The 14,540-nt window shown below is 54.3% G+C and overlaps 1 protein-coding gene across 1 annotated transcript in view; it reads right to left on the bottom strand.

Moving 5' to 3' along the window:
- Window positions 1-13,345: 13,345 nt before the first annotated feature.
- The window catches only part of EFHD1 (EF-hand domain family member D1), a 48,717-nt gene continuing 47,522 nt past the window's right edge, over window positions 13,346-14,540 (bottom strand). Inside the window, exon 4 of the mRNA XM_056120983.1 lies at window positions 13,346-14,218. Coding sequence (XP_055976958.1) covers window positions 14,084-14,218 — 135 coding nt within the window. The 3' untranslated portion in view covers window positions 13,346-14,083. The remainder of the gene's footprint in view (window positions 14,219-14,540) is intronic.

Here is a 14,540-nt window from a genome sequence, read left to right as displayed (position 1 = left end):
TTCCCCCCCAAAGTAGAACTTTTGCACGGCTTTTCGGCCCGCGTCCGCCTGCCCTTGCACGGCCCCGGGGAAAGCGGGGAGCCTGGCCGGGCTCAGCCCCCGAGCAGGGCCGGGACTCCCAGCTTTGCCTCGTGCAGTGTGGCAGCCGGGGCACCCGGGCACATGCGGTCCTTTCGCCTTACAACCCTCCGCTGGTGGGGACGGGGGTACCCGGGAGGATTGGGGACGGGATCCTTGCACTGGAAGGACTGGTTGCTTTTTGTTGAAATTCGCGTTTCTCTTTGTTTAATGTGTTTGGTTAGTTATTCTTGTGGTTGGTGGGGCCGGAGTTTGCTGAATCTTGGTCGTTTTTTGGTCCTAGCTTGAGCCCCTTTTTTTGCAGGGCCCTTTACAACAAGAGTTCGACATGTAATATTCAAAACATTTCACCCCTGTCCCAGGGCTGGGGCGCATCCTTGGCTTGCAGGAATCCGGGGTACCTCCCTAGGCACTGACACCGCTGGTCCCCAAGCACTTCCTGGTCCCACGGAGCAAGCAGCCCCAAGTCGCCCTTGACACCACCAGGTGTAGCCCCAAAGTTCCAAAAAAGCAAGTAAACAAACCCAGATCCTTCAGCTACCTTGTTACCTCTCTCCCGTTTCAAAGCCAAACTGAGCAAAAAAGAGTTTTTGGCACAGTTTTCATCAGCTTTGGGAATGTGGTTCTATCCTGATTTCCCCCCACCCCCCGCCCCACACACACCCTGTCGCTGCCTTAAGAACTTCTAACCCTACAAAAGCGGCACTAGATAGAGCTAGAGTGGGACTGTCCCCTCTCTCTCCGCGCTGTCCACATCTTCTAGAAGCTTCTGAGAGAGGCAGGACCTCAGAGTACTCCTTGACAGCCCACCTCTGCCGGGCTCAGTGCCTTCTCACACTCTGGCTTCCCTCCCCTCCCCCTTCCCCCTAAACCTGATGCCGTGTGTTCGTGTGTCCCCGCAGTATACAATCCTGGCAGTATACAATCCTGGCTTGCTTGCAGTACACACTCCTGCATGCACTGTAGGAGACCCAGGTTCAATCCTCAGCACCACATGGTCCCCCGAGCACCTAGTCAGGAGTAGCCCCTGAGCACCACCAGGTGTGGGCCCCCTCACCCTGACATGCTGGGGCCAGAGAGATAGTCCAGGGGCTAACGTGCTTGCCTCGCACATGCTGTTCCCTCTGATTGCAATGCCATTCCCGGTAGTTACTTCCTTCCTCACCAGTCTGTACAACTCTCGCTCACGTTTGCTTTATTTTCAGTTTCAGAGTCCCTTGTGGCAGTGATCATGGGCTACTCCCAGCTGGGTACCCTGGATCATTCCCAGGGCTGCTTCGAGGATCTCTCAGTGCTCGGGACTAAACCCAAGATTCCGGGTGCAAGCTCTGGCCCTTGGAGCCATTTCCCAAGCCCCCGCTCCTGTTTAAAAGCCTAAATGTTACTACCTCTGTGAGACCTTCCTTAATGCCCTCTCAGAGAAAAGAGCTTAGTTTTATTGTTTATGAAGTGTTATTTTTAGGGGGAAAAGTAGTGATACTAATACTTGTTATGTGCCAACCACCTCATTAAGCACTTACAGGCATACCTTGTTACACTTCATTTTGCTGGTTTTTACAGATGTTGATTTTCTTTTTTTTTTTTTACAAGTCCCTCCATCAAAAAGATTACGACTCACTGAAGGCTAAAATGATGATTAGCAATTTTTTAAACAATAAAGTGTTTTAAAATTAAGGCCAGGACATTTTCAGACATACTGTTGCACACTTAAAAGACTACCATAGAGTGTAATCATAACTTTATATGCACCAGGAAACCCCAAATCTTGTGCCTCACTTGATTTCAACGTTCATTTTCCCCGTGTTCAGCAACCCAGCCCTCCCTGTGAGGGTCCGCTTGCAAACCATCTTACAATCCTGGGCTTGGCGCTATAGAGTATTAAAAAAGCAAGGGTTGGAGGGCTGGAGCGATAGCACAGTGGGTAGGGTGTTTGCCTTGCATGCGGACAACCCGGGTTCAATTCCCAGCATCCCATACAGTCCCCCGAGCACCACCACAAGTGATTCCTGAGTGCATGAGACAGGAGTAACCCCTGTGCATCACCCAGTGAGACACAAAAAAGAGAAAGAAAGAAAGAAAGAAAGAAAGAAAGAAAGAAAGAAAGATAGATTTGGGCTCTGAGAAAGTACAACGGGGAAGGTACTCTCCTTGCTTGCATCCAACCCTGGTCTCCTGAGTACTACCAGGAAGAAAGAAAAAAGAAGGAAGGAAGGAAGGAAGGAAGGAAGGAAGGAAGGAAGGAAGGAAAGAAGGAAGGAAGGAAGGAAGATGGGAGAGAGCAAGAGAGAGAGAAGGAGGGGGAGGAAGGAAGAAAGGAAGGAAGAAAGGGAGGAAGGAAGGAAGGAAGGAAGGAAGGAAGGAAGGAAGGAAGGAGAGAAGGGAGGGAGGGAGGGAGGGAAGGAGGGAGGGAGGAAGGGAGGGAGGGAGAGAAGGAAGGAAGGAAGGAAGGAAGGAAGGAAGGAAGGAAGGAAGGGAGGAAGGGGGAAGGGAGGGAGGAAAGGGGAAGGGAGGGAGGGAGGGAGGGAGGGAGGAAGAAAGGAAGGAAGAGGGGAAGAGACGGAGAGAGCAAGAGAGAGAGAAGGAGGGGGAGGAAGGAAGAAAGGGAGGGAGGGAGGGAGGGAAGGAGGGAGGGAGGAAGGTGCTCCCTCTTCAAGCTCATGTTCTCCCTTGAGCATGTATCTCACTTGTCTCTCTCTGTTTTTTCCATCCCCTTCTTCTCTCAAATCTTTCTCAGCAAGTTTTGTTCAATAAAAACGACCTTTTTCACAGAAAAGAAAGAAGGAAGGAAGGAGAGAGAGAGAAAGAGAAAAATAAAATGATTAAGAGAGAGGGAGAGAGAGATTAAGAGAGGGAGCAAGAGAGAACGGGACTGAGAGGGAGGGAGAGAGGGAGAGAGGAAGTCAGGCCAGCACCTCAAAGGAAGGCCTGCCTCCCCGCAACCTCAGCCAGGAGCTCTGAGCCAGGCTGACTGACTGCAGAGCCGTGTCCCTAACCAGTTTGTCATGTCACCTCTCTGATGCTGTGCCAACCATGCCTGTAATCGTGCGGGTCTATAATTAAGGTACAGTTTACACACGGTAACATTTAGCGTTCTTAGTGTGCAGCTCTGCAACTCTCGGACACGTGTGTGTAGCCACCCCCGAAATAACCCTATCGCCCACAAAACATCCCCCACTGATCCTTCCTCACCTCCATCTACTAATCTGCCCCGCCTTACCCTAACTCCACTAGCAGCACCTCAAGGGGCTATTCTGTTCTGTCCTTATAACGTTCTAGAACTAAAACCCATAGCCTCTGATGCAACCTTCTGGAGATGATTTATTTTTTCCTTACCATAACGCATTTTGAGATTGATCCGCAGTCCTGAATGTCTCAGGATTTTCTTCTTTTTAATTGCTGAGTAGTATTCCATTGCATGTAGGCGCTGTGTTTATTCATTCCCCAGTGAAGGAGTGTTTGGGTTATTAACATTGTGGGGAGGGGGCTGGAACAATAGCACAGCGGGGAGGGCGTTTGCCTTGCACACGGCCAACTCGGGTTTGATTCCCAGCATCCCATATGGTCCCCTGAGCACCACCAGGAGTAACTCCTGAGTGCAGAGCCAGGAGTAACCCCTGTGCATAGCCGGGTGTGACTCAAAAAGCAAAAAAAAAAAACCCATTGTGGGGAAATTCGTAATAAAGTCATTATCAATACTTAAAGACTTTTTTTTTTTTTTTTTTTGCTTTTTGGGTCCCACCTGGTGTTGCACAGAGGTTACTGCTGGCGCATACACTCAGGAATTACTCCTGGAGGTGCTCAGGGGACCATATGGGATGCTGGGACTCAAACCTGGGTTGGCCGTGTGCAAGGCAAACGCCATACCCACTGTCCTATTGCTTCAGCCCCAAAGACATATATTTATCTGAACGTAGATTTTTATTTTGCTCGGGTAGATTACTAGGAAGGAGATTACTAGTTAGGTGCTTGTTTATCAGGAATGACCAATCCTTTTCCCAATGCCTTGGCCCTCCCAAGAGCAGAAACCAGAATGATGGTGGTGGCCGGGAGGGTGATGGCTGTGAAGCTGACGGTGATGGTGAGGACGGAAGGCAGAGGAAAGCTTTCATTATGACCACGACACCTTATCTGACTGTCTGTCCTCACACTGGCCTTGTCCCAGACCATGCACTCATTCAAGGAATCCCAGAAGAATCCAGAACGTTCCTGATCATTACCTGGGACAAGAACTCTCTTCTCCTTTTGGTCCCTCCAGTGTCTCGTTGAGTAGTGGTTTTAGACTGACAATAGGGGCTGGAGCAATAGTACAGCGGGTAGGGCGTTTGCCTTGCACGCGGCCGACCCAGGTTCGATTCCCACCATCCCATATGATTCCCCCGTGCACTGCCAGGAATAATTCCTGAGTGCAGAGCCGGGAGGAACCCCTGTGCATTGCCGGGTGTGACCCAAAAAGCAAAAAAAAGAGAAAAATAAAGTTACAATAGTAGACGAACACCTGCTCTAGTCAGTGGTAATAAAGTCTCGGCTCTGGAGGAAGGGGCCACACCCAGCGCGGCTCCTGTTCTACCCCAGCTCAGGGCTCTGGACTGGCTGCCACAGTGCTCAGGAGACCACATGGTTCACAGACTGAAAGCAGGGCCCCAGCAAGCAAAGCCTGGAGTTCCTCCATCTGTCTCCCCAGCCCCAAGCTGCTGCCTTTTAGAAGACAGACACAGAGAAGCAGGTAGCGGGGGCAGGAACGTGGCTTCTCAGCACACCACTGACTTGCTTGCGTCACACCCTGGGTTCGATTCCCACCTCTCTCTCTCTCTCTCTCTCTCTCTCTCTCTTTTCTCTCTCACACACACACACATTTTCTCACACACATACTCTTCTACACACACACACACACACACACACACACACACACACACCACCAGGAGATGATTAAAAACTAGGTTGCTGCGAGCACAGGAGAGGAAGGAGTGGAACCCGAGGGTTTCGTTGTAGTAAACAGGGCTGGTCACTGTGTGGGAGAATGTACTTTTATGAAGAGGGCAGCAATGTCAAGTAACACTATCCCCTAGGGCCTTGCTACCAAGCTTTCCAGGCAGAGAATCGAACTCCTAATGGGCCTTTATACCCACAAAAATTAGGGGAAAGGGGGTAGAAAGGTAGTACAGTTGGTAGGTGCTTGCTTTGCATATGGCCAACCGGGGTTCGATCCCTGGCATCCCCATGTGGTCCCCCAAACACCAGGAGAGATTCCTGAGTGCAGAGCCAGGAGTAACCTCTGAGCATCACCAGGTGTGGCAGAAAGGAAGGAAGGAAGGAAGGAAGGAAGGAAGGAAGGAAGGAAGGAAGGAAGGAAGGGGGAAGGAGGAAGGGAGGGAGGGAGGGAGGAAGGAGAGGAGGAAGGGAGAGAAAATGAGGGAGAGGAGATGAGAAGACCACCAGGTGTGACCTAAAAAAAAGAGAAGAAGAAGAAGAAAAAAGAGTGGCTGGTTGAAGCTCCGAAGTCTGGGGTCATTTGTTCCAGGAGAGCACTGGACACTGGGTCACATTATCCCCGCCGAAGAGCAGGTCAGCCCTGTAGCCCCAGCATGTGAGCTCTGGACGGAGAATACAGCAGGGAGGGGCATTTGCCTTGCATGCAGCCAACCCAGGTTTGATCCCTGGCACCTCATCTGATCTCCCGAGCACCACCAGGGGTGAAACCTGAGCACAGAGCCAGGAGTAAGCCCTAAGCACCACCAGGTGTGGCCCCAAAGACTCCCCCCCCAAACATGTGGCCTTTGGAGAGAGTGTGTTGAAGGTAACCAAGCTAAAATGAGGGCAGTGGCGCAGGTGTAATTCAACAGAAACCCACCGGAATCCAAAAGGGAAACTCGATGCCGGCTGCAGAGGTGAGGCAGAACCGGGGCATTTCAAAACGCCGGGCACCCACACAGCGCCAAGCACAGCAGAGGCCGATGCGGCCCCACAGTCTAGCCAGTGCCTTCCTCTCTGCCCTCTGGCCTCTGGCCTCTGACCTGTGAGGTCAGGCTTCCCTGCTGACCTCAGCGAACAGAGTCTCCTCCGAGTTTGCAGAGCCTCGTGATTGCCCGGACGGGTACAGGTGGGCTCGCGGCCGTCATGCCCACCACAACACAGCTCTGGAGGACAGAAAGGAAGGCCAGGATGGGGGGAGGGGCTGGAGCAATAGCACAGCGTTTGCCTTACACACGGCTAACCCAGGTTCGAGTCCCAGCATCCCCATATGGTCCCCCGAGCACCGCCAGGGGTGATTCCTGAGCGCAAAGCCAGGAGTAACTCCTGAGCATCGCCGGGTGTGACCCAAAAAGAAAAAAAAAAGGGGGGGAGGAGGGGACTGGAGCAATAGCACAGTGGGTAGGGCGTTTGCCTTGCACGCGGCCGACCCGGGTTCGATTCCCAGCATCCCATATGGTCCCCCGAGCACCGCCAGGGGTGATTCCTGAGTGCAGAGCCAGCAGGAACCCCTGTGCATCGCCGGGTGGGACCCAAAAAGCAAAAAAAAAAAGGCAGGGGCAGAGGTAGGAAACCAGGAAATAAAGACGTTTGCAGAGGGAATTTGTTGTTAGTTTGTTTGTTTGTTTTTGGGGGGAGGTCACGCCTGGTAGTGCTCGGGGCTCGCTCCTGGCTCTGTGCTCAGGGCACACTCGTGACGCAAGGGGCATATGAGTGCTGGGGATGAAACCCAGCTTAGCCGTGTACCAGGCAAGTGCCTTACCCGCTATACTATTGCTCTGGCCCTGCAGGGGAGTTATGAAAAGAGATGGGGTAGGGGTGAGGTGGGCAGGGGGCAGGAGTTGGGAGGTCAGCTGGGGTGCGGGTGGGGGTGGGGGTGGAGATGAGGTGGAGGATTCAGAGATACAGATCTGAAGGATCTCAAAAGCCTGAGCCAAGGGACTGTCATTGCAGAGAGGGCGGGAATGAGCAAAGGGGAGGAAGTGATGGAGGGAAGGACCAGGACTCAGCCTGGGCGGGCGGAGCCGGAGGGCGGTTGACAGTTATCTGGAGGGCAGGGCAGGGGCTATTAACGTGGACTCTGAAAGTTTCAACAGGAGGATCAGGAAAGAATAGGAATTGTGCAGTGCCACTTGGCCACGGAAGTAGCAGGGGGGTAGGTTAAGACCTGCAGTCTGCCCAAACCCGGATAGAATCGGACGGTCTCAGGCTGAGCAGAATTTACAAGAGGAGGTGGACAGCAGACAGAGCTGCCCCTTCTGTGGCATGGAGAGGAATCAAGCAAGGGTTCGAGCAGCACCCATTGATGATAGACCCTGAGCCCTGGGATGCAGAACTGAGTGCCGGGGGCTGGGGAGGGGGGGCTGGGGGAGGAAGGTCAGAGCCAGAGGCAAGAGCACGTGGGCGCTCCAGGGGGGGGTGGGGGGGGGCCAGAGCTTGACCAGCATCGACAGCCCGTGCCCTCTGGGTGGGGGCCGGGGGGAGAGGCGAGAGCCGAAAGGGAGGCGGTTCCTAGTGGGGGGGCCGAGGCCCACGCAGATGGGGCACCGGGCTGATAGCGGAGGGTAACAGAGTAACAGGTGGCCGGGCGGGACAGAGCGTGGGAGGCTGAGCGCGCTCAGTGGTGGCGAACAGTCTGGAATGCGATGCCCACGTCTCCTCCCCCTTCGGGGCCCATCGTCCGTCCCCAAACGTCGCCCTGCGCATTTTGTGGCCTGAGGACTCCGCATCTCTGTCCCCCTCGGGGTTCCAAAGCAGCTGCCGCTGCTCCCTGGGAACTGTGGCGAAGGTCACAGCAGTGGCGGAAGGGGAAGCAGGGGACGGGGCCCGTGGGTGGAGCCCGGGCTCCTGGGCGGGGTGGAGGTGCCCTGCGACTCTCTACCAAACCGCCTTGGGGCCAGAGAGGCAGGACCGCGGGGAGGGCGCTGGCTGGCATGCGGCGGTCGAACCAGGTGCGGTTCCCGGCATCCCGTATGGGCCCCGAGCACCCCTAGGAGTGATTCCTGAGTGGAGAGCATCGCTCAAGGGTAACAAGCAAAAACCATAACCACTTTTACATAAGCAAAAGAAACAGGGAGTGAAGAGAGAGAGGGGGCAGAGAGAGAGAGAGGGAGGGAGAGAGAGAGAGGGAGAAAGGGAAGGAGGGAAGAAGAGAGGGAGGGAGAGAGAGAGAAAAGGAAGAAGGGAGAGAGAGAGAGAGAGAGGAGAGAGGGGGGAGGAAGAGAGGGAAGGAGGGAGGAAGAGAGGGAGGGAGAGAGAGGGAGAGAGAGAAAAGGAAGGAAGAAGAGAGGGGAGGGAAAGAGAGGGAGAGAGAGAGAAAAGGAAGAAGAGAGGGAGGGAGAGAGAGGGAGAGAGGGAAGGAGGGAGGAAGAGAGGGAGGGAGAGAGAGAAAAGGAAGGAGGAAGAGAGGGAGGGAGGGAGGGAGAGAGAAAAGGAAGGAGGAAAAGAGGGAGAAAGAGAGAGAAAAGGAAGGAAGAAGAGAGGGAGGGAGAGAGAGGGAGAGAGAGAGGGAGAGAGGGAGGGAGAGAGGGAGGGAGAGAGAGAGGGAGAGAGGGAAGGAGGGAGGAAGAGAGGGAGGGAGAGAGAGAAAAGGAAGGAGGAAGAGAGGGAGAAAGAGAGAAAAGGAAGGAAGAAGAGAGGGAGGGAGAGAGAGGGAAGGAGGGAAGAAGAGAGGGAGGGAGAGAGAGAGAAAAGGAAGGAGGAAGAGAGGGAGGGAGAGAGAGAGGGAAGGGGGAGGAAGAGAGGGAGGGAGAGAGAGGGAAGGGGGAGGAAGAGAGGGATGGAGAGAGGGTGAGAGAGAGAGAGAGAGAGAGAGAAGGAAAACTTACCTTGCATGCAGCTGACCCAGGTTCAGTCTCTGCCACGGCATATGATCCCCCCATCCCACCAAGTGTGATCCCTGAAAACAGTCAGATGTGACCCCCCACCTCAAAAAAGAAAAGAGCAAATCAAAATCATAAATATTAAGACAATTGGAAACATGTGACCTAAAAACACTGTCCTCCCGTTGTTCATCGATTTGCTCGAGCTGGCCCAGTAACGTCTCCATTATGAGACTTGTTGTTACTGTGCTCGGCAAATTATTGAATATATGTTCGGCATATCGAATACGTCACAGGGAGCTTGCCAGGCTTTGCTTCGCGGGCAAGATACTCTCGGTAGCTTGCCGGGCTCTCCGAGAGGGGTGGAGGAATCGAACCCAGCTTGGCAAAGGCCCTACCGCTATGCTGTCGCTCCAGGCCGTGTTACCTGATCTACCAAAAAAAAGGGGGGGGGGATAGAAATGAGTCCCTGCAGTTTGGGGCAGGGAAATAGTACAAGGGTTAAGGCACTTGTCATGCACGCGACTGACCGGGCTGGATCCCTGATGCCACATAAGGTGCCCTGAGCCCCACCAAGAGTGAACACAGAGACCGGGGTGGGGGGAGGCATGAGCCTCCCCCACCAGAAAAGTGTGGCTTGTGGTTTTACCCATGCACTGCGTGTCCACGGCTTAGCACTGGGAGTTTGAAAGCATCTGAAGGAAACATTTAATCCCCCTTCGGATCTACCCGGCCCCTTGGTCCTGCCCACTCAGAACCACTGTTGAAAGTGTCGCAGGTACAAAGCGAGAGTACAGCGGGCAGGGCACTAGCTTTGCACACGCCTGGCTGGTTCAATCCCCAGCACCCGCTATGGTCCCCTAAGCCCAGCCAGGTGTGATCCCTGAGCACAGAGCCAGGAGTAAGCCCTGAGCATCATCAGGTTTGGTCCCCCAAACAAACAAGCAAAACCCCTAAAGAGTATTGCACGTATCCCCAACTTCCTGGAGCAAGGGGCAGTTTTTTTTTTTTCTTTTACAGTTTTGGGCCACACCCACAAGGGTTTCTCCTGTCTCTGCATGCAGGAATCACTTCCTGGTGGTGCTCAGGGGACTCTCTGGGACACTGGGGATGGAGCCCAGCTTGGGTGCAGGCAAGGCAAGAGCAAAACCTGCTGTACCATCTCTCCATCCCGCCCCCCCTGCCCCCCAGACAAGTCTTACATCTCTGGTCTGATGCACAAAATACATAGGACAGACCCCTCAGCATGGCTGCACGCTCCCGGCCCTTTTGTTTGTTTGTTTGTTTCTGCTTTTTGGGTCACACCCGTGATGCACAGGGGTTACTCCTGGCTCTGCACTCAGGAGTCACTCCTGTAGGTGCTCAGGGGACCCTATGGGATGCTGGGAATCGAACCCGGGTTGGCCGCGTGCAAGGCAAACGCCCTACCTGCTGTGCTATCTCTCCAGCCCCGCCGGCCCCTTTTTGAATCCCGGTCTGTGTCTGGAAGTCCTCCCGGTTCCTCCTGAGCACCGTCTCCCCTCGTCACTTCATCACCCTCCGTGAAGGGACCCTCCCGTCGGTGCCAGTGTTTCCACTCCCACAAACAAGGCCGTGCTGACATTGATATTCACCCACGGAGTAAATTCCCAGCGTGAAAGTCCCAAGTCCATTCTTCTGAGCGTTTCTGCCGGGGAATTCCTGCCCGCAGAAGTATCTCCCCAGGACCCTGCATGCAGAATATTCTCCAGGGGGCGAGGGAGTCGGGACCCAAAGGCAGCTAGAGCCCAGGGCTCTTTAGAAAAGACAGAGCTTGGGGCTGGAGTGATAGTTACAATGAGTAGGGCATTTGCCTTGCACGCAGCTGACCCGGGTTCGATTCCCAGCATGCCATAGGGTCCCCCAAGCACCGCCAGGAACAATTCCTGAGTGCAGAGTCAGAAGTAACCCCTGTGCATCGCTGTGTGTGATTTAAAAAAGCAAAAAAAACCACCTCTGTGTCGCTGCCTTTGGCACCCGGCTTCCTGCCTCTGCTCGTCATCGTCGCCTGGTCTCCCAGCCCTTCTGGTCATCCTGCTACTGAGTCAACGTCTTTGCGGTCAGGCCCAACTCCGGAAGTCACTGTGCAATGCTAGGACATATGCCTTGCAGGTGGCAGACCCAGGTTCGATCTCTGACTCACGATGTGGTCCCCAGAGAGGAGAGAAGAGTAAGTCCTGAGCACTGCGGGCTGTGACTCAATAACCAAAAAGAATAAAAGAAAAAGGGAAAGGGGGGGCTGGAGAGATAGCACAGCAGGTAGGGCGTTTGCCTTGCACGCGGCTGACCTGGGTTTGATTCCCAGCATCCCATATGGTCCCCTGATCACCGCCAGGAGTAACTCCTGAATGCAGAGCCAGGAGGAAGCCCTGTGCATCGCCAGGTGTGACCCAAAAAGAAAAAAAAATTTTAAAAAAAAATGAGGGCAGAGAAAGCTGCAGGAAGCCGAGAGAAAGGACCCCTGGAGACTGAGATCAGGCAGCTAGATGGGCGTGTGAGAGACCCCCAGGAGCGAGCTGGCACAGATCCCGCGAGGGTGTCTCAAGGCCCAGGGCCCAGCGCTGATTTCATTTGGGCTTACTTTGGGGCCATACCTGGGACTGCTCATAAGCCTATTCCAGGCTCTCTGCTAAGGAATCACTCCTGGCAGGGACCATATGTGAGGTCAGGGGTCAAACCCACCTTAGCAGCTGACAAGTTCAGAGCGCTACCCATTGTACTATCTCTCTGGCCCCTGATCCTTTTATTTATTTATTTATTTATATTTCCTAGAATTTTCCATCCAATTTTAGCCATCCAGAAAGGCAAACAGATCTGTTCTGGGAACAGGCCATCCTGTTTCTAACAAAATCTCTAACAAATGTACCAGTGTGGACACACTGTCATTAAATGAAGCCTAGTGGCCATCTAGGTGCTGTCCTTTCGGTGGCTCTGGGCAACTCTGGAGTGGTGTTTCTACCTGGCCTGCTTTCCTCTGACCGTTCTCTTTCCCTCCCTCCAGCCCCTGGCGTCCGCAGATTCCCAGCAATCTTCCCAGCGGGCTTTCTCCATTCCATGGTGAGCACCTCCGTTTCCTCCCCGTCTTTCTGTGTCAACAACTCATTTTGCTCTCCCCTCGATGATAGTTGACAACCAAACTCACATTCCACTGTGTGGCTGTCCCAGCTTGCTTGGGCATTCGTCTGTGGAAGAACCATCTTGGTCCCTTCCCAGTTTGGGCAATAATTAATAAAGCGGCTTATAAATATGCAGGCACAGGTGTTTCTGTGGAAAAAAGTTCTCAATTCATTTGGACGTATCCCAGGAAGCATGATTGCCAGGTCACATGTTTGTTTTTGGGTCACACCCGGCGATGCTCAGGGGTTGCTCCTGGCTCTACACTCAGGAATCACTCCTGGCGGTGCTCGGGGGACCATATGGGATGCTGGGAATCGAACCTGGGTCAGCCGGGTGCAAGGGAAATGCCCTACCTGCTAATGCTATTGCTCCAGCCCCAGGGATCTATTTCCTAACAGCGTCACTGAGGGTGACCCTACAGGAGAAAATAGTGTCTGGGTTTGTGCAGTCCCTCACAGCTCAGGGGGCTCTTAGGAGGGGGCAATTAATCCTTATCAGCATTTCCAGGGGATTAGGAAGCAAAGCGGAAGTTCCAGGATTTGCTGATGGGAGCTGATTGATGAGGGAGGAGTCAGCTGTGGCAACCCCCAGACTTAGAATGTTCTGGAATGAAAACTAAACCTCTTGTTTTCCAGTTCTGACTGTCCTCTAGGGATCTGCTGTCAAACAAAGACCTGGGGCGGATTTGGTTCTCCAGAAAGGACTCCTGTTCCCCCCCCCATTCAAAGAGAGCACAGAACACAGAAGCACATGGATGCGGTTCCCCCCCCCATTCAAAGAGGACACAGAACACAGAAGCACTTGGATGCGGTCCCCCCCTCCCCATTCAAAGAGGACACAGAACACAGAAGCACTTGGATACGGTTCCCCCCCACCCCATTCAAAGAGGACACAGAACACAGAAGCACCTGGATGCGGTTCCCCCCCCGCTCCCATTCAAAGAGGACACAGAACACAGAAGCACCTGGATGCGGTTCCCCCCCGCTCCCATTCAAAGAGGACACAGAACACAGAAGCACCTGGATGCGGTTCCCCCCGCTCCCATTCAAAGAGGACACAGAACACAGAAGCACCTGGATGCGGTTCCCCCCCGCTCCCATTCAAAGAGGACACAGAACACAGAAGCACTTGGATGCGGTGGCGACATCCGTGGACACCATTTATTTCAAGAAAAATTCAGCAGCTGGGCAGAAATGCAAAGGTTTTCCTTGTAATAAAGATCGCAGCTCCAAACAAGATTAAATAAGATGTTAGGAATGCATTTCTTTTTTAAAAGGTTAGGAATTCTTTTTTAAAAATACAATCCCCCCCAACCACCCCCCCCACCCCCGGCATCTGGGGACCGTCCCAGCCCTCGCGGGGAGCCAAGGCAGAAACTGGCTATACATGGAAGGGGGTCGTGACCCTGGTGTTCGGAGGGTTCCAGACAGGTCGCTTCCATGACGGGGGTCCGCTGTCATAAAACATGCACAGTCAGGGCGGGGAGACACCCAGCCCTCGGCTCATGGAGACGTTTAACAATTATCCTTTCATTTGCAGAGTTAGGATGCACAGAGGCTGAAATGCGGAATTAAGGATGGAGAGGGGAGAAAAAGCGAGGGTGGGGATGGGGTCCTCTGGGTGGCAGGCCACGCCCCACGCCACAGAGAGCTAGCCTGGCTCCCCCCGCGAACCTCCGCCGCAGCCAAGGACTGGAGAAGATGCAGAAGCCCAAGGTCAAGCCGTGTTCCCCGGAAACGGGGACGGGGACCGGGCAGCGTCCAGCCAGACCCCACCGCCAAGGCCCATCTCTGAGCTCGACCTGGGAGGGCAGCGCCCACACAGCGCCCAGAGCAAAGGGGCCAAAAGGGCCAAAAAGGCACTTGGTGGCTACAGAGGCGGGCGGGGGGCGGGCACAAGCAGGGAACCCCAGGCCTCGGCTGGAGTTCGCAGGGCAGAGTGGACCCCAGCCACCAGGATGGGAAGGAGCTTGCACCGGGGGGCAGGGGTGGAAGCGGGTGCTGGCATGGGTGAAGTGCCCGCCAGGTCTCGCAGAGGGCATCTGTGAGGCACGGAAGCGGGTCGGAGACAAGCTCGCCCAACTATGTGCTGAAAGTGGCCTTGAGCTCCTGGAAGGCTGCCTGGCGGAGACGCCTCTTCTCCTCCTCCTGCTTCCGCTCGTCCTGCTCGGCTTTCAATTCGGCTTCAAACTTACTGGCCATGGCCAAAGCCTGGACCTGCGGAGAAAAGTTTCAAAAGAAAACAGATCAGGGCCAGAGAGAGAGAGAGAGAGGGAGAGAGAGGAGAGAGAGGGAAGGAGAGAGGAGAGAGAGGGAGAGAGAGAGGGAAGGAGAGAGGAGAGGAGAGAGGGAGAGAGAGAGGAGAGAGGGAGAGAGAGGGAAAGGGAGGAGAGAGAGGGAGAGAGAGGGAGAGAGAGAGGAGAGAGAGGGAAGGAGAGAGAGAGAGAGAGGGAGAGAGAGGAGAGAGATGGAGAGAGAGAGGGAAGGAGAGAGGAGAGGAGAGAGGGAGAGAGAGGGAAAGAGAGAAGAGAGAGAGAGA

Source organism: Sorex fumeus, unplaced genomic scaffold, assembly GCF_029834395.1.
Source record: "Sorex fumeus unplaced genomic scaffold, SorFum_2.1 ptg000005l, whole genome shotgun sequence".
Lineage (NCBI taxonomy): Eukaryota > Metazoa > Chordata > Mammalia > Eulipotyphla > Soricidae > Sorex > Sorex fumeus.
The sequence above is the reverse complement of the archived record's forward strand: the minus strand, read 5'-3'. Positions and strand labels throughout refer to the sequence as shown.